This window comes from Giraffa tippelskirchi, chromosome 11, assembly GCF_054371585.1.
Source record: "Giraffa tippelskirchi isolate mGirTip1 chromosome 11, T2T-mGirTip1v1.2.pri, whole genome shotgun sequence".
Classification (NCBI taxonomy): Eukaryota; Metazoa; Chordata; class Mammalia; order Artiodactyla; family Giraffidae; genus Giraffa; species Giraffa tippelskirchi.
In genome coordinates this window covers 119,037,214-119,060,661 of record NC_137285.1, presented here as the reverse complement: position 1 = coordinate 119,060,661, position 23,448 = coordinate 119,037,214, and the positions used below count along the sequence as shown (strand labels likewise).

At 47.8% G+C, this 23,448-nt stretch overlaps 1 protein-coding gene and 1 long non-coding RNA gene across 43 annotated transcripts in view; one reads left to right on the top strand and one right to left on the bottom strand.

The window, feature by feature from the left end:
• The window catches only part of PPFIBP2 (PPFIB scaffold protein 2), a 174,797-nt gene that overhangs the window by 58,256 nt on the left and 93,093 nt on the right, over positions 1 to 23,448 (top strand). For 10 of the 42 annotated variants that reach the window (XR_014068680.1, XR_014068679.1, XM_081540879.1 and 7 more), the window contains exon 1: positions 10,232 to 10,332. The exons of 20 other annotated variants lie outside the window; for them this stretch is intronic. Coding sequence is in view for 8 of the 22 variants with exons in the window: in XM_081540879.1 (XP_081397005.1) it covers positions 10,285 to 10,332 (48 nt within the window). In the remaining 14 variants the exon portion in view is untranslated. Of the gene's footprint in view, positions 1 to 9,648; positions 9,900 to 10,231; positions 10,333 to 14,479; positions 14,607 to 16,572; positions 16,995 to 20,425; positions 20,649 to 23,448 lie in introns of those variants that run through there. 12 more of the 42 variants (XR_014068684.1, XM_081540885.1, XM_081540882.1 and 9 more) reach the window with 5 other exon arrangements.
• On the bottom strand, positions 10,579 to 14,321 carry LOC145526091 (uncharacterized). The gene is made up of 2 exons (XR_014068689.1): positions 12,769 to 14,321; positions 10,579 to 12,508 (listed from the first exon to the last, which is right to left on the bottom strand). It is a non-coding gene; the product is annotated as an uncharacterized LOC145526091 (long non-coding RNA).

The window sequence follows — 23,448 nt, the reverse complement described above, 5'->3', positions numbered from 1 at the left end:
CTTGTCCCCTGCATTGGTGGGCAGATTCTTAACCACTGGACCACCAGGGAAGTCTGGATTGGTACTTTTAATTAGAAGGTATTGCTGTTCAAATTGTAGTCTGTGGACCAGCAGCTTTGGCATCCCCTGATACTTGTCTTAAAGAAACGTTAGACCTTGCCTCTCCCCTCCCCAATCCACTGAACCATTTCCAGGTGATTCATATTCACTTTAAAGTTTATAAAGCACTGCCTTAAACCACAGAGACTCACGTGAATTATTACCTGCCCCCCCAAAAAAACCACAAAAAAACACACGTGACTCAGAATTGGAACTAATAAGATAGCTTGAAGCCAGGCTTGTGCCTTCACACTTCTCATTCATGGTATCTGTGCATCCCTTGGATGTTTGCACTGTTCCCCTTCATCATAAACCTCAGTTGTTATAATCTGGCCTAGCATGACCTAGCGCTGCCTCATGACATCTGTCAGTGGGGATTCTTTCTCAATAAAATACAAACAGTAAGGAGATTTATATGTCACTAACGTTATATATTATGTTACTAACATATAACTAATATATATGTAACTAACATATAAATAATAATACATGTATTAGTTATATGTAACTAATATATGTCCAGGGGATGGGTGGTCCCAGAGTTAAATCAGTAGCTCTGGGATGACCTCAAAGACACGGACTTTTCTTATCTTTCTCCATCCCCATCCTCAGGGGTTGGTTTTCCCTCAGGCATGTCCCCTAACACAGGGGTCCCCAACCTCCAGGCTGCAGACCAGTACTTCCTGTCAGATCAGCAGCGGCATTAGGTTAGAAATAAGGGGCACATAAAGGTAATGAGCTTGAATCATTCTGAAACCATTCACCCCACCCCCACCCGTGTAAAAATTGTCTTCCATGAAATTGGTCCCTGCTGCTAAAAAGGTTGGGGTACTGCTGCCCTAAGAAGTAGGGCAAGAAGGCTACTTGAAGCTCTGGGCAGCCTCCCTTCACACAGATACAGTTGTGTCCAGAGGTAGAACATGTCCTCTTCTTATAAACTGGGGAGGAAAATCTCTCTCTGAAACCTCCCAGCAGCTTCCTATATGGTCCCAGTGGTCAGGATTTGTTCGCATGTGCATATTCTAGCTGCAAGAGAGGCTGGCACTCTCATCACAGTGGAGGGGAGCCTCTGTCAGGGAGAAACCAAGAAGTGGGGGAAATGAGTCGCCCTTAGGAAGAGGGCTCACGGTGACTGCCACACATCCTTTAGCTTTGATGTTAGTCTTCTTGTTGATTGACAAGTTCATGTTTTCTGTGTATGTGTGTTAACCCCCAAAGGAGAGAATCTCATTGACCTAATTCAGAGTTTTTGGAAGAAATGTTAAATGCAAAAGAAATAGAAATTAAAGACATTTTCACTTACACTCAGCTATGGACTAGCTGCCTTTGGGTCAAGTGTCCACCCAAGGGCCAATAATTAGCTGTGGTGAGAAGGGAGAGGATCATGTGGTAGGAATCTCTGTCTTCTGTTCATCAGTAGCTGCAACGGGGGTCCTCAGGCTCAGATGATGGCGACTGTAGTGCACAGAAACAGGGGCTGCTGAAGGGGCCATGGCGGATGTAGGGGAGTGGTTGGTGGTTACAGCAAACAGCAGACTAGTCCTGGGCCCCTGCCCTTACATTTTAAGTGGTGAGGGAGCTCTGGTCCTAGTGCACTGTGGTCAGAAAGACTGTTTGGGCAGCTGTGTTTCTTTACAGTGGGGCTGGTTCCTCCTCTGCTGGGTGCTGGCAGGGGTGGACACAGAGTGGCCATCAGCAGCAAGGATCCTTGGCCTGGAAATAGTTAGAAACAGGCCAGACTTGTGGTAAAGATACAAGTGGAACAGAACTGCCCAGGATTCAGGGGTACTGGATTGTGAGCATATTTCCAGAGCTTTGAGGCCTAAATAGGATCCTCCCTTTCTGGGCAGCCAATAGAATGAGGAAGAGTAGGCTTTAGGTCTGGAAGGGTGTGTATGGGGGCTCTCTATGCTGGAGACACCCTCTGGGGCTTCAGTGATAAAAGGAACAAAGGGCCTGGATTCCCTTGTTGTAGGAGCAGTGCATGCTCAGTAGGGTCTGACTTTTTGTGACCACATGGATTCCTCTGTCCATGGAATTCTCCAGGCAAGAACACTGGAGTGGGTTGCCATTTCCTCCTCCAGAGGATCTTCCTGACTCAGGGACTGAACCTGTGTCTCTTGCATCTCCTGCACTGGAAGGCGGATTCTTGACCACTGAGCCACCAGGGAAAGGAACAGTACTGTTACCCAACCAGATCTGTTTGTCTGACACACAGCAAGTCAAGCACTGAAGGACCTAGTTTACAGCCAAGAAAGAGTTTATTCTCAAGGTAGCCAAGTGAGAAGACATAAGAATATGTCTCAGGTCTACCTCACTGAAGGTGAGGGAGTTGGAGTATTTATGGGATAAGCAGGGTGGTCTTAGGGGAGAGGTGACTGTGAGGAAATCCGTGTTCTGCGCAGGTGTGTTTGGGTTCTTATTTCCGCATACTGGAGACGGAGACCCTTAGCATCATCTGAGGGTGGAGTTTTCCAATCCTCTGACGTCAAAAGGCCATTCATTCAGACATCTGCACAGACTCAGCTTTAGGGTGGTGCCAACCAGCCCCTGCCCAGCTCATGCTGGTCAGGTAATGACTCCAAGTAATTGGAAAACAGCTGGGCTGCGTGAAGCTGGAAAGATATGCTATTAAGGGGAGGAAAATGGAAAGAAAGAAAAAACCAAGTGAGCTTAATCAACAAGGGCAGTTTATAAGCAAAAGAGTTTTAACAAGTTATTCCCTTATCTGTTGTTCTATAAGACAAATTCAAGAATTTCTATTACTAGCTTCTATAAACGCTGTGGGGCACAGTTTCAGTATCTGTGTCTGAACTCTGGGCTTATCCTCAAAGTTGGTGGCACACCAGGGAGCTTTGGACGGGGCTTTTGTACAGGAAAGGTTCCTGAAGTCCAAGGCAAGCAGGCTTCATGGAACCTGGCCTGCAGAGCAGCATCAATGAGGCCACGCTTTGACAGTATAAGATTGAGCCCCTCTTTCATGGCTGGCAGACCAGGCCAAGCTCAGGGTCAGGACTTGCAGGAGATGAAGCTGAGGCCCATGCCAGAAGGCTGCAGCATCTCTGCTGTCATGGGAATGCAGCCGAGTTCCAAAAAGGGGCCGCCTCTTTCCCCTCCCTACAGCTAAGCTTGTGGTGACCTGGGGGTGAAACTCTTAGGGAGAGTGGAGCCTGTAAGGGGCTGGAAACAGCCAACTAGTGAGAAGCCAACCAGTAAGACCCTGATGCTATGAAAGATTGAAGGCAGGAGGAGAAGGGGACGACAGAGGATGAAATGGTTGGATGGCATCACCAACCTAATGTCCATGAGTTTGAGCAAACTCTGGGAGTTGGTGATGGACAGAGAAGCCTGTGTGCTGCAGTCCATGGGGTTGCAAAGAGGCAGACATGATTGAGCGACTGAACTGAGTGAGAAAGGGAGGGGTGATTAGACCTAGTGAGCCTGGTTCCTAGGAGATGCCCAAGCGATACCAGAGCCAGCAGAGTCTCCAGATGGAGCATCTCTGGGGGCTTCTCTAATAGCCGGGTACACACATTCTTCATCCACAAGGCACCAGACTGTCCCATTGTTTAATCACTTCAGATGTGGGTCTATGGGATTTTTGGTGAAGACCTGAGGTTTCAGGGGCTAAAGTCTGAGGAAAGACAAGTAAACCCAGAAGCAGCAGAGGGGAGGGCGGGTAAGGGGAGAGCTTGGCAGAGACCCTCCAGAGGGACTGTATTCTGTGCTGCTTTTTGGAAGCAGGGTTCACGGAGCAGGCCTGGCCTCCCTGGGGAACCCAGGCTCTCCTTGGCCAGGCTGCAGGTGTCCTGCCCTGCGTGTTCAGGCAGGTGGTAGGGAACGGACCAGGTGAGGCAGTGTGGGAGGGAGGGATGAGCCAAAAGGCCAGCTCTGTGCCACCCGCGTGTGGACGTGGGTGAACCTCGTTTCCCTCCTCTGGGACTCAGTTTCCCTACTGGAAATGACAGCTGGTTTGACAATCCCTCTGTAGGATCTGGCCACGCATTCCAGTCGTGCAGTTTAAGGGCTTTAGAGCAGCCCTCTGGTAGCCATCAGTCCCTGCCTTCCTCAGTGTGGACTTTTGTTAAAAATATATTTATTTATTTAGCTGTGCTGGGTCTTAGTTTCGGCATGCAGGATCTAGTTCCCCGACCAGGGATTGAACCCTGGGCCCCCTGCATTGGGAGTGTGGAGTTTTAGCCCCTGGACCACCAGAGAAGTTCCTCAGTCTGGACCTTTAAGTTTGCAAAGTAGAGACAGGTTAGGGAACCTCTCTTGGTATAGCTGCTCCATGTTCAGGGCTCAGCCAAGGCCATCATCTCTGGAGTGGTGAAATGGGATGCTCTGACCGGGGAGCCTCCTCTGAGCCTGCCCGGCTGGTCCAGGGAAGTGAACCCCATCTTGGGTCTCACTTCTGTCAGTCTATATATCAGATATTCATGTGCCCTCAGTTACCTTCTTAACCAGTCTCTCCACACAAGGAAATAGACCAGGCCCAGGAGGGCTCACGGCCACCCCCCGCCCCTCACCCACTCAGCCACCTTGTCACAGATGGCGGCTCCTCAAACAAAGCCCCTGCGTTCCTGCCAGAGTTGGCCTGCAATCTTTCATTCTGGCCAGAGGAGCAAATCTGTTCACCATATTGAAAAGCCAGAGGAGTTTAGGGAAAAAAAAAAAAGGTGGGGAGAAGCTGTTTTCTGAATTATAAGCCATCAGCTTGAGTTTCTCGTGCCCTGCAATTCTCTGTATCTCTGTCCTCCACCCAGGGCCTGGAGTAAGAGATGGATGGGGTATTTGTGTGGCAAACATGTTCATTTTGAAAAGTTACAGGCAGGAGTTTTATAGGAAAATGTTGGCATTCTGGATGTTAGAAAAGGGGAAATTTGGTGATTATTTTTCATTTAAAAAAAAATGAAGGCTTTGTGAGTCAGTTTCCAGTGTGTGTCCCTCTATAGGTGTGAACTTGAGAGCTTAGACTTGTAGGTACTTTCTCTCCTGTGCTTCTCTCTCCCAATGGACTCACGCTGGGCTGGTGTGCTGGTTGGAGGAGGGCCTTTGTCTCTGTGCAGTACTGGAAAAAGCCACTAGGTGGGAGTCAGGGACAAATGCTGGAAAGTCTAAAGCTCAAGGAACCTGCTTTATGTGAGAAAATAGCTGCCTGCTTCCCCTCACCCCCCGCCCCCCCGCCAGCCACGTTGAAAGAGGACATAAGCTCCTCTCATTAATGAAGCTGCTGGACAGTGTACCTGAGTCAGCTGGCAAAAAGAATTATTTTCCTTGGAATCCAGTGGACAAATGGTAGGCCTGGGATGCCTTTACTGCTTGTGCTGCACCACTTCTCCTGGGGGGAGGAGACCAGAGGGGTGACTGCTGGTCCCGGGAGCACAGACCTGACCTTCCATTATCAAAGCTAAGAAGCTCTCTCCAGACACCTTTAATCCCAGTGCCTTTTACTGGCACACTGTTAGTTAGGATGGCTCTCTATTTCCCATTTCCTGACCTGGGTTTTTCAGGCCTTGTCCTAGAGAGGTTTCCTGTACCTTGGGGATTTTGAAAGTATTTTTTTTTTTCCTGGCATAACACCCCAAACTGGGGGCCTTTGGCCATTGCAAACTTAGCAGTTTTAATTTTCCTCACTTTGGGGATTTTTTTTTTTGTTTGCCCTCTAGTAATTGTACCTTACTAAAATTCTGGAGATCTGGATTCTTTCAGACCTGACTTGAGACTGGTTCAGTCCCTAAGAACCAATGTTTATAAATGAGCAAGAATGTGCAAACACTGGTGGAAGAGCAAATAAATCCTTCCCCACTCAATTTCCTGCTCCGGGCCCAGGGGAGATGGTGGGCGATGTTGCCGGGTTAGCATGACCTGAGGTCTGAGCATGTAGACACCCGCCCACCCTCCGCCTGCAAACAGGGCATGCCAGAACCACAGCGCTGGGTGTCCTGCCCTTTCAGGCAGGTAGGAAGGCTCAGGAGGAGTCATACTGCCAGGCAAACTGCTCAGTAGCCTGTGCTCCAAGGAACTTCTGAAAATAGTTTCCTATTACTCCTCAAATACGGTCGTTAAGACTGGCAGGATGAGCATCACTGGGGAGACTGTTAGCAATGCCCAGTCTCAGGCCCGATTCCCAACCTGCTGGGCCTGAATCTGCATTTTTACAAGAGTGCCTCTGTCCCTGGAGATTGATTATAGAGAGAGATACATCATCCTCACCCGAGGGTCCGCAATCTAGGGTCTGTATTTGGCCTGCTGCCTATCTGTTATTTCCTGAAAGCCAAGCATGATTTTTTATGATTTCCAGTGATTGATGAGAAATCACAAGAAGACTAATTTGTGATGTGAAAATGATGTAAAATTTAAATCTTACTGTTCACACACACACACAAAAAAATGTCACTGGAACACAGCCACCCTCACTGGCTTCCACGTTAGCTGTGGCTGCTTTTGTGCTGTAAATGAGAGACTCGACTGTAACAAACCATATGGCCCGCAAAGCCTGAAATTATGTTTGCCATCTGGCCCTCTACAGGCAGAGTGTGCCACCCCTTCTGTTACCCGTTTTGGAGATGGATCTTCACTGTGGGCACCTGGGCTGTGGGGCCAGGATGCTGTTGCACAAGCAGGACCTTACAGCCCAGAGGACCGGTGTCCTCAGGCCATCCCTTCTTCTCCCCAGAGGTAGGCTTACGGTGCAGCGTGCCTGGTGAAGGACATAAGCCTGTATCTGACGTATCAGGGTGTCCTGGCACCTATCACCATGGTCCAGAGGCCAAGGCTCAGCCCTGAGCTGGAGCTCAGGATGCAGGCGAGAGGTCAGCTGACTAGCTCGTGACCCTTCTCGGTCCATAGTTGTGCCTGATTCCTGACCACCAGCAGGAGGAGCAAATCTCAGAACTCCATCCACAGTCATTCCCGCATACATGGGATTCCAGCCAGATAAGCAGCTCTCCTGAGGCCTCCCCACTGGACCCTGGGACAAGTTCACTGACGACTCTGGCCTCTTAGGTGTGTTTTTACTCCCGCAAATGATCAGATGCCTGCTCTTTGCCCTCACTGGCTGCCTCATGTTCCAGACAGTAATGAGTTGAGTCTCGCTGATCTTGAGTTGCTTTTGGGAAGGCTCTGAGGGCTGTAGGTCACTATAATGAATCTTATTGGTGTATCCTGTGTGGCTCCTGAAGACTTCTCTCTTTAGTGATGGATCCAGGGAGTCCCTGAGGCTCTACCTCACAGGGCAGTGGAGTAGAAGTGGGACCATCCCAACCCTGCTTAATAAGGGCAGCCTAATCCTTTCCAAATAACTACTTAGATGGGATAAAACCCAGGCTTTCAATCTTTTGGGAGTCATGGATCATTTTGATGATCTGATGAAAACTATTTCAGAGAAATAGTGATTTATACATACTCAGAGTGCTTTGTATACATTTTACGGACGTAGTCAAGGGCCTGTCCGATCCCCCAAAGCCTCGCTGTGAGGAGCCCCTGGCTGGGTGGCCTTCTGAGTGAGGGGGTGCAGCTGTGGGTTTGATCCTAGGCCTTTAGAGTGCTATTTGTGCATTGAGTTGACTACAATATAAAATTTAGGGTTTCAAAGGAAAAAAAAAAGAACTGAGGTAAGAATTGCTACTTGAGGGTACCATAAAAATATGTCAAGAATTTAGCTGCAATTTGTCTGGATTTCCTCCCTCTTCCTTTCCGCCCTCCTCTCCTCTCTCTTCCCCTCCCACCTCCTGTCCCTCTCCTCTCCTCCCATTCCCTCCTCCCCCCTTCCCTCCCCTTCTCCCTGTCCCCTCCCACTCCTCCCTCCCCTCCCCCTCCCCTCCTCTCCCCCTCCCCTCCCCCTCCCCTCCCCCCACCAACTTCCAATTCATCACACATGAGTTTAGCTAATAGATGAAGTTGACCCTATCTCTCTCTCCTCTCTGAGTCAAGCATCTTTACCTCTGGGAAACTCATTCCCTCCAAGTAGTTTCAGACTTATCTTGCCAGTTTCACTATTTGAGCCTCATTCTTTCATTCAAAGATCATTGAAGTTGTTACCGTGTGCTAAGAATTGTGCTAGGTGTAGAAACTAAAGCTGTGAATCAGAGCTCATACACATGTCCTCCTGTCTGAAATGGGAACAGGTGTGGTTGAGTACCGCAGGGCAGGCAGTGATGTGGGGAGAGGCATGGGTACCAGGGAGCCAGCCCCCCACGGGCAGTGGGAGGCAGCTACCTTGCTGCCCAGCCCCCTCTTTTCTCCTCTCACACTGGAACCTTCCAAAGGATATCAGTCTTTCTCCAAGGGTGTACAGGCCTTTCCCCATACAGACCCTCAAACTGACTTTGCTTCTTCCTCCCCAGCACCCCAGAAATACCTTTATTACGTGCCACATGTAAATACTTCATTTGCCCAGGTTAGGAAGTTGGTTTCAGTTGCTTTGGATGCTGGGCAAATGTGTGTTGACCAAAATGAACACTTTGCCAGGTTTTTAGACAGAAAAAAAAATAAAAAGCTCTAGCTACCCCTGCAACCTTAGGGATCTTGACTAGCACATCCTGCCCTAGTCCAGGGCAGGGGACCTCGGTGAATAGGGCCCTCGCTGCACTCTGGAACTGGGCCAGAGGCCAGAAGAAGGCTCGAGAGCTCAGGGCATGGGCAGCTGAGCCTGCTTTTCCTTTCTGGCCTCTGATCTGGGTGTGTCTCCAGGAATCTACTCCTCCCCCTCGTGCCAGCAGCTGGCCAGAGCCCTTCTCCTGCCGCCTCTGTGTTGTCTGTGGACAGGGCCAGCCTGCTGGATACTGTGTGTGTTTTCTGGTTTGTCCTCAGGCCCTGCTTCTGGGCTGTGGACAGCGAAGATACCATGATAAGCAGCATGCCTTCTCTTCAGGCTGGGAGCTCCAGGAAACCCCCTGCTGACCCCCAAGGTGTGCAGGGAAGGCACACGCAGTCACAAGATGCGTGTCTGCAAGTTATTTAGGGCAGCGGAGCTCAGAGCCCTTGCGTGTAACCACAGTTCCCCTTGCACCCACATCAAAGACCGCTTTCATAACCAGTCAGAGCCAACGGCCACACGTTGCGGGCTGGGCAAGGGAGAAAAGCTGTTTTTAAGAGAGCTCTCAAAGGAGGTGGGAATGTGAAGAGGAGGGGGGCAGCATGTGGGGGCTGCTGGGGAGACCACCCTGGAAAGCCAGCATGGGACCTGTCAGTAGGAAGGCAGGCCCAGCTCCTCGTTTCTTCAGGCTACTGCCTTCCCAGGACTCCTACCTGGAGCGCTCCCTAGACCTCACGGACACACATCTGGGGTGGGGGCCACCAGCGAGGCAGGCCTGGGACTCGCTCCTTCCCACCTGTCCCCGTGCAGAATGCGGCCCCAGGGAGCCCTGGAGCGATGGCTGGCAGCAGAGGTCTCTAAGGCAGCAATACTGGATGGTGCCGCCAGCGCCCAGGATGGCAAACCCCCAGCCGGGCCAAGAAGCTGAACTGGAGCTGGTTCTGAATCTTTTCTTTTTTGGAAAGGATCAGCTTCCCTGAGGGCGCAGCCCGACGCCAGCCTGGAAGAGAAGGGGTAGGCGTGGGCTGCTGGGTGGGGGTCAGGCTGTGTGTGGGAACCAGCAGTCCTCCAAGAGCTGCACTTATTTTTAGTCCTCTCCCCAGTCCCAGATAAACCAAGAGCAGCTGGGAGCCTGTGGGTAAATGCAGAATGGAGCAGAGACAGGAAACCGGGGTCTCTCCCTAATGAGTTCCAGCCACTCCAGAAGGGGGAAGCCAGACGAGGAATTTTCTTCAGGACTGTTTCCCTCTGGCAGCCTCTGGTATTATCACCAAAAAGAATGTTCCCGTGTGTGTGTGTGTGTGTGTGTGTGTGTGTGTGTTTACGACTCTTGTCCAAGTCTGTCTTTCTCCCCCACCTTTTGCTAGGTTCCCTCGCTCTGCAGGCTCCGCGTCCCAGAGCTGGTGCCTGTGTGCGTCTGTGGGGGCGGACACGGGAGCAGCACGGTCTGGTCTGAGCTGCTGTGTCTCTGAAACCTCTCAGGGCAAGGCTGAGGGACGCAGGCCAGGGACGTGGGGAAATCTGAACACAGCTTGACGTTCCTGAGGGGGAGGGGGCAGAGGCAAGAAAGAGGAGAGAATTTGGTATCTGGCCAGAAAGAGGGCTTTTTCAACCAAGGAATCTAACTGCTGACATGGGTGCCCAGCATGGATGGGGACATTGATGTTTACAAGCATTTCGCGTGGCTGAAGAGGGTAAGTGACTGACTGCTTTGTGTGGGTCTCCGTCGAGATGAGTGAGGAGAGAAAGACTGTGTGTGTGTGTGTGTGTGTGTGTGTGTGTGTGTGTATTGAGGGGGGAGGTGTTTGTCCAGCGAAGCCCTGTTGGGGCCAAGTTCTCCATGAGAATCTAATTATAGAAACGAGGGGAGAAAACAGTCAGCTGTCTTTGTTTCTCCTCTGACATTCTAGTGAATGAGTCTCTGTGCAGAAAGGCAACAATGAAGTGAGGAAAGTTCCTTATTTTTGACTCTGGCACTTGAACAATTGGAGGGCCCAAACACCATGACCAGAAAAAGGCATCCACCGCTTTTTAGTGTGAGGACTCGGAGAGGAAGCCGCTGCCTTTCAACCACACAGGGTTCACAAGTTATCGGGCTTCTCCCCGGCTCGGAAGTTATCCAGCGTGGAGATTAGTCAGCTGTCAGCCGAAGGAGCTGCCACGTTTCCGGGGGAGGCCCTGGGGAGTTCTACATGTTTTCCAGCGGCCGAGGGTTTGGGTTTCAAGTTGCTCCTGTTGACTTTTTAGGGAGTGAGCATGAGTGTGTGGGGTGAGCGGCAGTGGGCGAATGTTAGGGGCTGGAGTCGCATCCACGTTCACAGAAACCATGCTCTTGCTTTTTTTTATCACCGTCTCTGAACTGGCAATGGCAGCCCACTCCAGTATCCTTGACTGGAGACCACATGGACACAGGAGCCTGGTGTGGGCTATAGTCCATAGGGCGGCAAAACTGTCGGGCACGACTTAGCGACTAAACAACTGAACTGGCAGAGATGGGTATCCATTTATTTTCACATGGAGGCTGGATGTTTCCAGAAGCAGGAAGGGCAAGAGCAGCTGACAGATAAGAGATCAGACATTGTAGAAGACCAGGAGGGACACGAAGTGCCCGGCTTGGAAGGTCCCCGACCCCCTCACCCCAACACTGGGCCTGCTGGCTCCTGTGGGCATCCTCTGCACCTCTCACTCAGCAAGTACTTACCCAGTTCTGGGTGCTGGGTGTCCAATCGTGAGCAAAAAAGTAGAACCAGTCTCTGCTCTTGTGGATCTTCCATACAGTGCTTGGGAAATGGCAGTTAAACAGTCCCCAGGAAATAAGCCTGAAATTTACAAGTTGATAGATACAGCCAAGAAGAGGAACTGTTAAGTGGCCATCCCAAAGGACTGTTACTGATTGAGAAGGAGCGGTCAGGACACTCTGTGGAAGTAACACTTCACTGAAAAGTGAAGGAGAAGTAGGAGTGAGTCTGGTGAAAAATGGGGTGAAGAACACATATCTGAACTCAGTGATGGAGGGGAGACGTGGGCGGGTCCCGGAGCACACAGGACAAGGACGGTGGGCAGGGTTGTGGGGGACATGGTTTGTATAATGGGAGACTTGCTGCTTGGAAGTGGCATGAGATACGTTGAGGGATCTAATTTGTATTTTGAGAAAATTACTCTAGCTGTGATGTGGTGTATGGTAAGCTGTGCTGCAAAAGCGAGGCAAATGAACCAAATTAGCTCAAGGGTTTGTTGGGATCAACTAGTACAAACCCCTCATTTAAAAAAGCCCGAGAGGCTAAGAACCTCATGGCTATTAGTGGTGCAGCCTGATCTTCAACCTTGTTCTCTGTCTCCCAGTCCAGTTCTCTACCCTCATTTCTTCGACCAAGTATGTAGGAAATTATGGGTTTAGAACCCAGCAGGAATCTTGTTTGTGCTCAGCCCCTGTCCAGCTTTGGGATGGGGTCATTGCAGCCACCAAAGAGTGTGCTGAGGTGACCAGACATTTTGGCAAAGGTTCACATCATTGTCTTAAGAATTGTAAAAACCTCACTGAAGAGGTTTTGGAGGAGATAAGCAAGAGGTGCCCTTGCATCACTTCATCTTTATTGTCCTGTATCCAACTGAGGTTCTTTATCCAGGAGGTCTTCCAGCTATGATGTGCTTGGGATCGCGCCATGTCCCAGCTGCTGGGATAGATGTTGTACCTTGTGCAGAAGTTCTGTCTTCAGAGAAATGAATCTTGCATGTGAGGCAATGTAAGAAGGCCCTTCCTGTCCTGAGGCCCAGGCTGGCAGCTCTGGCTCCCGTGGAAGGGAAGGGAAGCGCTAGGTGAGGAGACTTCAGACCCCCCATGGGTGACTCATAGCAAAGCATATTTTTCTTCTAGTTTTAAGGAGCATTTAAAAAAAAAAGCACAAAGTGTTAGATATGTCATAGGCAGTATAATTGGTATCTTTCCTATTTTCTATCTGAAACACTATTGTCAGAGTTTTCTTTTTAAAATCCCCTTTTAAAAAAAAAATTCCCTTTCATCCTGTGACCCTGATCATAAGCCCAGGACTTGCCCTTAGTCTGAATGAGAAAGCTCAGAGTTTTCTGCCTGGTGGGCTTTAAGACACTTTTTTAACCCGGCCTCAACTTACCTTTCAGTTTCATCTTTTATATCTACTCTCATGAGCTCCGTATACTCCCTGCCTTCTCTGTCCTTTGCTGACCTCATCCCTGTACTGCACCTAGTGGACTCCAGCCCGAGTCTCTAGTACTTTTCATTTGCCTGGCTCACCCACCGCTTCTCACAGGCTTTCTTAAGCCTGGGTGGCTTAGAGAGCAGGTTTCTCTTAGCCCAGGTTTGTTTTTTTTTTTTCTATTTGGCTGCACTGGGTCTTCATTGCTTTGTTGTTGTTGTTGTTGTGTGGGCTTTCTCTAGTTGCAGTGAGTGGGGGCTACTCTTCTTGTGGTTCTCGGGCTTCTCATTGCGGTGGCTTCTCTCATGGAGCACAGGCTCTAGGCGTGCAGGCATCAGTAGTGTGGCACGCAGCTTAGTTGCTTTGTGGCACGTGGAATCTTCCAAGACCAGGCATTGAACCTGTGTACCCTGCATTGGCCGGTGGATTCCTATTCACTGCGCCATCAGGGAAGTCCTTAGCCTAGGTTTTTGAAGGTGGAAACGTGCTCTCTCTTTCATGTTCCCATGCAGAAGGGGTGGTTATAGCAGAATAGGTACCTGGATGAGGTGTGACCTGGTAGGAGCGTAGGAACACTTGCTCTTGCACCAGTCCAACAGGGTAATGCCTCGGAGCAAGACAGTCTTTGAATTTGGAAGCTGTGAGGGAGATGTTTATGGCCAAGAATGCACTGAGGTAGAGGAAAACATTTGTGAGAAAAGAGACATTGTCTTGTGGCCTTTAGGGGATGGGATACTGCATATTGTTTTAGTTAAGAACATGCAATTTGAAGTAAAGCCTAGGTTGAGCTCTTGGCTTTGCTGTGTGATTTTAGGCAGATCACCTCAAATCTTAGATTTCTCCATCTATAAAATAAGGAAGATAAAAGTGCCTGCCACATACAGGTTTTATGAGGATCAAGTAAGATAATGCATGTCAAATGCTTAGCAGAGTACCATGCACGAGGGAACATTCAATATAAGTTAACTGCTACTGGCCATAACCAGGAAGGGAGATCTTGAACAGATGAGATGTTCGCCTCTCTCCTCAGAGTGCATCTTAGGCCATCATTCCTTCCATTTAGGGCCCCTTTCCACATTCTTGGTCAAAGTCTCAACCCAAAGCCCTATGGGATGCAGCTGGGACCTGGCCCACCGTGAGTAGCCAGAGGCCCCAGTGGCTACTGCTCTGGCCAGCTTGGCTATGGCTACTGAGAGAAGGCTGACCAGGGCTGGTCCTCCAGCTCCTTCCCCAACAGGCAGAGCCCTGGGATAAGGTAATCTGCCACGAGCATCCAGAGGGCCTCTACTGTTCAGCTGTCTGGTTCCTGACTGACTCACAAACCGTTCACACCTGCCCTCCTTTGAGATCAGTGGCTCTAACCCACATAGTCCTGAAAGAGCCTCATAAAATAGCTACAAGCAGGGTCTGTGGGGTTCACCCACTACCCCCTGAGCAGGAGCTTTTTCCCAGGAACAGAAACCCCAGCACTTGTCAGCATCTTCACACTGCTGCTGGTTTCTAGAACTCTGTTGAAACCGAATTCCAAACTAAAGTCACAACCCTGTCCACCACCCCTCCCCCCCCCCAAAAAAAAATGTCAAAAATGGAATCACCATGACTCCTCCATGCTACTGGCTTGGGTTCTGTAGTAGAATGTGGAATGAGGTCAGACTGTTAATGTAAGACTTTATTCTGTATCATCTGGTGCTCAAATGGTTGATCCAGTAGCCTGGCCACTTGGGCCAGAAGAGCTGGGAAGACATCCTGGCCCCAGACTTTGACTTGTCTTGCTCTCAAGTCAGACTGCAATGAAGGTGAAGTAGGCAGCGGCTTCTGTGACAGCTGCTCCTACTGGCTGAGAGCACAGATCCCTGCATCCAACTCCTTGGGTTCATATCATATCTCAGCTCTGTGTGACCTTGGATGATTGATTAATCTCCTTGATATTCAGCTCTCTTGTTTGTAAAATATGGATGTGATTCAATCTCTGTAAAGCGCTTAGAAAATGCTTCATAGGTGTTACAATGATGATCACCTTGACCACAACTGACAGCTTCTGGTTATTCCAGAGTCATGTGCCCAGCCTTGATTCTGGACAGAGAGGTATTTTCAGACCAGAAGGAGGGTGACAGAGGGAATGGCTACCCAAAGGTGGTTCTGTGCTGTGCTTAGTCCCTCAGTCGTGTCCAGCTCTTTGTGACCCCATGGACTATAGCCCTCCAGGCTCCTGTGTCCATGGGGATTCTCCAGGCAAGACTACTGAAGTGGGTTGCCTTGCCTTCCTCCAGGGAAAGGCGTGTCCCCTGTTCTAGCTGTCCCCAGTTTCCCAAGGGTACATCCCATTTTTAGCCAATGCGTACCCACCCATCATACTCCCCTATGTAATTTAGGAGCTCAAATTCTGCTATTTCTGACCACCAGCACCTGTGACTCCTGAGTACCAGCTGTTTGAAGAGGCCCTCATGCCTCTTTCCCAGTAGGGTTTAACAAAGTGGCACCATACCATGATCATTTGCTGAGCAGCTTGCAGCTTCTCCAGAGCAGTGCAGCACTGGTAGTTCTGTGAGCTGACAACAGCACTTGGGGGTGGGGTGGGGGTGGCACTTGCTTCCTCCCTGCATTCTCCGTCCACCTCACCCCTGGATCAGCTCTTTCATACTTTTCCATCGGTCCCCAACCTTGACCCCCTCTCACTTGATGTCACCACCTACTAAGAAATTTGCCACATATAGATGAATGTCTCATCTTCCCTCCCCTTCACCACAAAATGTAACAGTGTTTACAACCATTATTTTTTGGCTTCCTTTGATTTCATGGGGCAAGAGTCCCTTCTCTGCCAAGGCCATCCCAGTGTCCTGTCCTCCTGACCCAAAGCCATTCCGCATCCTCTTGTTCTCTGAGTGTTTCTTCTCTTTATTTACTCTGCCCTGCCTACTTGTCCCTTGTCCTTGGCAGAAAATGCCTCTGTAATTCTTAGAGAAAAACAAAACTCTCTCTGACTACGTTCTCTCTCTATGCTGCCTTTTAGAACTTACGTTCCTTTCACCATCGGGAATCTTGAAGTCGAAAGCAGGCTAAAATCTCACCATCTGTACTCCTTCCTGGTTACTTACCCCCAAACCCACTTCACACTGGCTTTGTCCCTAAGACAGCTTTCAAAGTCTTTCTGTACTGTTCTTATCGCCTCTAGTTCCCAAGCAACATTTCTCATTCATTTCCCCCAGAATTCATTCCCATTTGGGCATCTTGTAGGGCTAATAAAATTCTTGTGACCAAAGGACCAGCCCCTTACTTTGGCCTTTACCCACTCCCATATTTTCCACCTGTGGATCTTTCATGCCTGTTTGATTCTTGGATTGTCTGAACCTTCTATCTGAAGAGCCAAGAAGCATCAGGCAGTTTGCTTCTAATGATTCCAAGTGAATCATTAAAACAGTCACAGTGCCCCTGCTATCCCCAACCCTGACACCTGATGCTGCCCATCTCTGACAGGTGTTTTTAAATAATCATGAGTTAGGTTTGGAGTTAGCAAGATGAGGAAAGAGCACTACTCAAAGAGGCTCCTGTTTTTACTCTGCTCCTGGCTTTAATATAATCCCTTTGCAAGATACCAACACACTTAAAATTCCACTTCTACAGTCAAGTGTTGTAGGTTCCTTATGCATCCAGCCACGTGATCAAGAGAACTGAGCAGAGACTAACCTCATGCAAGGCTATTATTTTGGAACAAGATCTTGGTTAATCAAATGCATTCCTCTCTCTTCTCATCCTACTTTCCAGGATGATCAGTTACAAGCCTTCTTGTACATCACACCAGCTCCTTGGTTGGAAAGCTTCAGATAGTCTTCAAGACATCCTTTGTTTTTTGTGTTAGTTCTGGGACATCAGAGTAGCTGAAGTGTGGCGATTGTCATGGCTTCACGGATAGCCTAGCTGTATCAGGAAGACTCTCTTCAAAGGTGCTGTCCTCTCTTCTCCTGAGGGAATTCCTTCATTGTTTTCAAGACAGTCTTTCAAGTGAGGATGCCACTATAAAGCCTCTCCACTCCCTTGAAGGTGTTATCAATTTGTCCATCCTCTGTGCCACTGCTGCTGGCTTATCACATCTAACTGTACAGCTACAGAGCTTTCTCAAGGCAGGGACTGCCTAGCACAGAGCGTGGCACCTCATAGGTGTTCAGGATATTTGAGTCACTGAATAGGTAAGTGAATGAAACATGATTGCATAAACATTGGTTGAACCCCGTATTTAATTTGCTATTAGTGAATTTTGCTTTGCTCTTCCCTAATGGTGAAATATTTGATAGTGACGACCCCACCAGCAACCCCCAGTCATCTCTTACAAAATTGCAACCAAGGGCATAAGGAGGTCAAAGTCAGGATAAGATCTCTCTTGTTGGACTCCTGGTAGCTAAGGATTTGATTGTGCTCTGTTCACACTGCATTTCTAAGAAGCTCTGTGCCAAAGATAGTGGATTGGCTTAGCTGTTCCTTATCTAGAAAAAGTGGTTTTATAATAACTGCCAGAAGGCCCTTAAACTCCTTAACCAAAATATTGAGGAGAGGTTTTCCTTTTTACAAGTACCTGCCTGCACTCATTCCACTTGGTTTCCTTGCCTGTTATACCTGAACCATGTAATAGGAATTGTAGCTTTTATGATCTACTTTTCATTTTTAAATTTTTTGGTTTCCCCCTTTTTAATGTATAATTTTATAATTTTTTTTAATTTATTTATTTTTGGCAGCACTGGGTCTTTGTTGCTGCACGCATGAGCTTTCTCTAGTTGAGGTGAGCAAGAGCTACTCTCCAGTTGTGGTATGCGAGCTTCTCATTGCGGTGGCTTCTCTTGTTGCAGAGCACAGGCTCTAGGGTGCCCAGGCTTCAGTAGTTGTGGCATGTGGGCTTAGTTGCCCCGTGGCATGTGGGATCTTCCCAGACCAAGGAGTGAACCAATGTCCCATGCATTGCAAGGCAGATTATTATCCACTGGACAAGGGAAGCCCCCTCACCCTTATTTTTTAAGGTCTACATTTTCCAAGTTTCTAAAAAGCTTGATATGTGAGTGGTGGCCCTAAGCTTGAAGCATAGCCTTAGTGACTTTGACATCTCCCTAGGTCTGGCAGCCATGGCTCCCTTGAGATGGGTTTTCTGGATTTGATATGATCCCCTTGACTAGGCAGCCTGGAAACAGAACTGGAGCTGTCTCACTGGGGAGCTGACTGCTTCAGGCTTTCCCCACACTCCATGCCCACATACCAAATGACACCCCCATGTGACCTCTCCTCCACCCCACTTGACTGTTCTGGAACCAGCTCTTTCCTCATATTCAGTGAGGTGCCATACTGATAGGAAGTCCCCTAGGACATGCCCCAAAGGAATGCTGCAGAACTGCCCCCACTCAACACCCCTGAGAAGGTACCAGAGCACAGGAGGAAGGCACACCCTCCCAGCAGAGGCCAGCCAGCCTGTGAAAGAGTCAGACTCCTGGGGATTCCTCATGGCCTGCATCTGTGGCACTCACCCGCTCCAGAACTCTGTAGAGACCTAATATGGCCATCGCTTGGCCAAGCTACTCAGTACAATGGAGGGACCAGGCCAAGAGTGAGCAAGCATCAGGGAATCTGACGGGCCACTAGAGTCAGGGTGATGACTGTGAGGAGGCTGCCAGGGGCTTGGGTGGGGGTTCAGCTGGAAAACTCATGTTTAACTAATTGGCCTGAGTTTCAGGTTGGAACAGAAAAAAAAATTTAGTATTTATGATCGGTCATTATTAGCTATTGAAATTCTCTTTGTGGTGATCATAAGCATGTATGTAGCACCGAGGACTTAGTGTGGTAGTAGGATGCTCATAGGAAAGAAAGACTGTGGCCATGTAGATATGACTCTGAACGTGGGCATGTTTTCAGGGACAATGGAAAGAACAGGTTCTCAGTGTTGGCACAGGTTCTCAGCTGTTGGCACCGCAGGCATGATTCCAGAGCTCTTAGCTTACAGTGGGTTCTATGTTGTTCCTTAGGCACTTTGTTTCTTTCCAGCCCCAAAGCATTTGGGTTATTGTTCCCTTGGGTTGTTTGTTCAGATCTTTAGATACTTCATAGATGTCTATGGGAAATGTTGCCTTTTTTTTGTTCTCTTGTGCAAAAAGAGTGAGTTAGTTAAAGCCGACAGTGCAAGGGATGAGCTGTGTCTAACTATATTTTGGTCTTTTAGCTTAAACAAAGCCATTTAAATGAGTTCCATGTTTCCGCGATCATTCAAAAACTGTTTATATTACACAGAGGAAGCATTAGAGCATCTTGCTCTAAAGAGCACTATGCACATTTATTCCCACACATCTTTGTGTTTAATAACCTAACTGACCCTCTGTGTCCCTCTGTGAGGTATGACTTCCTCTATTTAAGCTTGAGATGAGGTGACCTACCTGAGCTTGTGCATGGTTAGTGCAGCCCCGCCTCCTGATTATTCCCAGCTGTCATTCTGCACAGGAGGTCCTGCCTTTTGGAGGAGGAGGCTGTAGGAATTCTGTACATGAATATGGAAGCCCCCTCCCAACAATCTCCCCAGGGAGCCCCCTGCCTTGAAGTCCAGATGAGCAAAGGGTGGGAGCAGGGAAGCTGCAGCTTTCAGACCTGGCATTTGTACAGCTATATAGGGCATATTATTCTTTCAACATAACTTCTTAAACATGTTGTTAGGTATTTTATGTTCTTTTTTTTTTTTTGGCTGTGTTGGGTCTTTGTGGTGGTGCGTGGGCTTTTCTAGTTTCGGTACATGGGTTCTGCAGTGTGCAGGCTTAGTAGTTGCTCTGCAGCACGTGGGATCTTAGTTTCCCGACCAGGGATCGAACCCACGTCCCCTGCATTGGAAGGCTGATGCTTAACCACTGGACCGCCAAGGAAGCGCCCCTGTTTTTGTGTTCTTATTGCCCTTCATTTATTCATTTCCCATCCACACTTACGTCTCTTAGCCCTATTTTAGCTTCCTGTTTATTTTTGTTGTGCTTTAACCTGTTTTTCTTTATTTCATCTCTCCTCCACACACATCTAGTTGATGCCCATGGGCCTAATGCATCTTATATTATTCCCTTCTTAACCTTCTTGCTCTACTGGGAAAGTAAGAATGGAGGCAAACAGGTAGTGGACGTAAAGTCATCTGTTTCACACACGAAGGAGAATGGGTGCCTCTTTCATCCCCATGCATCCCACACAGACACACCCTGTGCTACAAAGCAGATCCCTGTTAGCCCTTGACGATAATCCTGGTTTTAACTATAGTTGGCTCTCAACTGACAATTCTTCCTTAACAATTGCCAGTTCAAGCAATTCAGGAAACAGTAGGCAGAATCCCCTTGTAATTCAGTACTATATCCAAGTAGCAGGAATGCTTTCTAGTAAGTGTGTTTCCACAGGAGTAAATTTCACTTACTGGACTGATCACCATTTGAGACAAATGCTTTACCAGGATTTTGGTTGCATGTAACTAAAACTTGGTTTGAGCCACTACAGGCCAACAGGGGACCAACAGGAAGGGGAGGGTTATATCATTGTCTTTGGACAGCAAGAACCAGGGTGAGAATGCCACCAATCTCTTTCTTGGCTTTCATTTGTGTTTCCATGAATGCTGGCTTCATAGCTGACTCCTGTCGCAAACCAACTTCCTCCACTGACAACCTCAGAAGACATGGCCACTGACAACCTCAGAACCTTCTAGCACAACTGCTGCCATTTTCTGTTCCTCAGTTTAAAAATTCAGAGGAAGGATTCAACCATCCAAGCTTCGCATCAGAGGCTGGGAGGGGTGAGAAAATCTCCAAGAAGATGGCAGCCCTCACTTGTGCCCAGTAGTTACAGCGAAGGTAATGATCCCAGCCTGTTGCTTTCTCTCAGCAAGAAAGGAAGAGGGAAACTGAGGGTTTTGTTTTTGTTTCATACAATTAATGATGAGGGTTGAGGGGGGGCATCTTAAATATCCTCTGATAACTCATCCCTAGTAAAAATGCAATACCCCCAAGATATGGAAAACCTATGTTATTTCTCAAGTCTGCTAGCATCCAGCTCTTGGTGCGTGAGGAACTTAACCAAGGGTAAACCCTTTATTCACTGACCCATGGAAGAGGTAGAGGGCAGGACTCAGATTAAGCTTTGTGTAGCCGCAAATGACCTTTCTATAGAGACTCTGTTCATGCTGGAATCTTGGTTGTCAGTCCTATGCTCCCTGGGCCCATACAGTCCTCTCTCCACCCTCCCACTTCTCTCCTAATGACTGAGGCTGATTAGCTAGCATGCTCAACTCCATGACCCCTAACCATAGATCACCCTGCATGCCTGCTTCCTCATCATGAAGCCTCTCTCTTCCATCTAGAGATGGCTTAGAGCAGAACCCCATTATAGGCTGTTGACTGCTGGAGCTGTTCATTAGGCCTGCCCAGTCCCAGCATCAGTAGCATGTTGGGTCTTTTGGAAGGAGAGCCACAGCCTGTAGGAGTCAAGATGCTGTATTGTCTCTGTTCCTGAGGACTCAGCAATACCATTCTCTCAAGGCCTGGGAAATACTTTTTTTTTTTTAATTGAAGTATAGTTGATTTTATAATGTGTTTCTGTTATACAGCAAAGTGATTCAGTTATATAGATATTCTTTTTCATATTCTTTCATAGGTTATTACAAGATTTTGAATATAGTTCCCTGTGCTATACAGTAGGATCTTGCTGTTTATTGGTTTTATGTACATTAGTGTGTGTATGTTAATCCCCAATTCCTAATTTACCCCTCCCCCCCCTTTGGTAACCATAAGTTTGTTTCTATGTCTGTGAGTCTGTTTGTTGTTGTTCAGTTGCTCAGTCGTGTCCAACTCTTTTCGACCCCATGAACTGCAGCCATGCCAGGCTTCTCTGTCCTTCACTGTCTCCCAGAGCTTGCGCAAACTTATATTCACTGAGTCAATGATGCCATCCAACCATCTCATCCTCTGTCGCCCCTTTCTCCTGCCCTCAATCTTTTCCCAGCATCAGGGTCTTTTCCAGTGAGTTGGCTCTTCACATCAGGTGGCCAAAGTGAGTCTGTTTATGTTTTGTAAATAAGTTCGTTTGTATATTTTAGATCCACAAGTAAGTGATATTATATGATATTTGTCTTTGACTTGCTTAACTTAATATGATAATCTCTATGTCCTTCCATGTTGCTGCAAATTGCATTATTTCAATCTTTTTATGGCTGAGTAAGACTCCATTATAAGAATATGTCACATCTTCTTATCTGTTCATCTATTGATGGACATTTAGGTCATTTCTATGTCTTGGCTAGGTGTACATATATCTTTTCTCCAGATAAATGCCCAGGAGTGGGATTTCTGGATCATGTGGTAACTCCATTTTTAATATTTTAAGGAACCTCCATACTGTTTTTCGTAGTGGCTGCAGCAATTTACACTCCTATCAGCAGTATTGGCGGATTTCTTTTTCTCCACACCCTCTCCAGCATTTATTATTTGTAGACTTTTTGATGATGGTCATTCTGACCAGCATAAGGTGGTACCTCATTGTTTTTTTCTTTTTAAATTTTATTTATTTATTTAAGTCTATGCTGGGTCTTTGTTGCTGTGCCCAGGTTTTCTCTAGTTATGGTGAGCAAGGGCTATTCTCTAGTTGCAGTGTGTGGACTTATTGCAGCAGCTTCGCTTGTGGAGGGTATGGGGACTCGGTAGTTGTGGCACACGAGCTTAGTTGCCCCGTGGCATGTGGGATCTTCCCAGATCAGGAATCGAATCCATGTCCCTTACATTGGCAGGAAGATTCTTAACCACTGGACCACTGGGGAAGTCCTCATTGTAATTTTGATTTGCATTTCTCTGTTAGTGATTTTGAGCATCTGGGGAAGACCTTGATGTGGTATTTCTGAGTTGTGTTTTATATTTCCCTTGAAGTGATCTTGGTTTTACAGGATGGATTCCTTTATCCAAGACTTTGCCCAGCTTCTTGATAGCAAAGCTTTGATAGAAGCAAAGGTGGCTTGGCTTCAATAGTCGGCTAATGTTTCTGTGTTATTGACAATATACACACAAAAACACCCGATGCTGATTCATTTCTGTGATATAAGAGAGAGTATATACTTCACTGTGGCATCCTTCAGTAAGAGATGCAAGAGGACATGGCAGTGGCAGTCTGTAGTTGCCACTGCACTTCCATAGTGTACACAGATCCCTTGCCTTCACAATATCTCTTGGTCCCACAAAATATTATATCAGGTAACTCTCATGAATTGTAGTTTTAAGAATAGCTCTGATCATGGAAAGTTTGGATAAGAAGATTCAGTTTTCCCCTATGTCACATTTGTAGAAATAACCATCAAAAGAGAAGAGGAGAAAATTTGATCAAATATATGTGTATTACACCTTAGTACATCAGAATTTCATTGTATAGATCCAGCCTAGGGGCTAACAATGAGTTATCTCTTTTTTAAAAAAATTATATTCATCAATGGGATGAGCATCCTTAATAGAGTAGAGCTGTACAGAACTCTCTTGAGATCACTTGCTGTCCCAGGTGGGGAGGAATAGAAACTTAGCATTTTCTATTAGATTCCTTCAGAATTCAGTGGGACTTTCTCCTTCTCAGTGAAATGTTGACATGGTTCTCTCTCTCTGACTTCATGCATGGAGA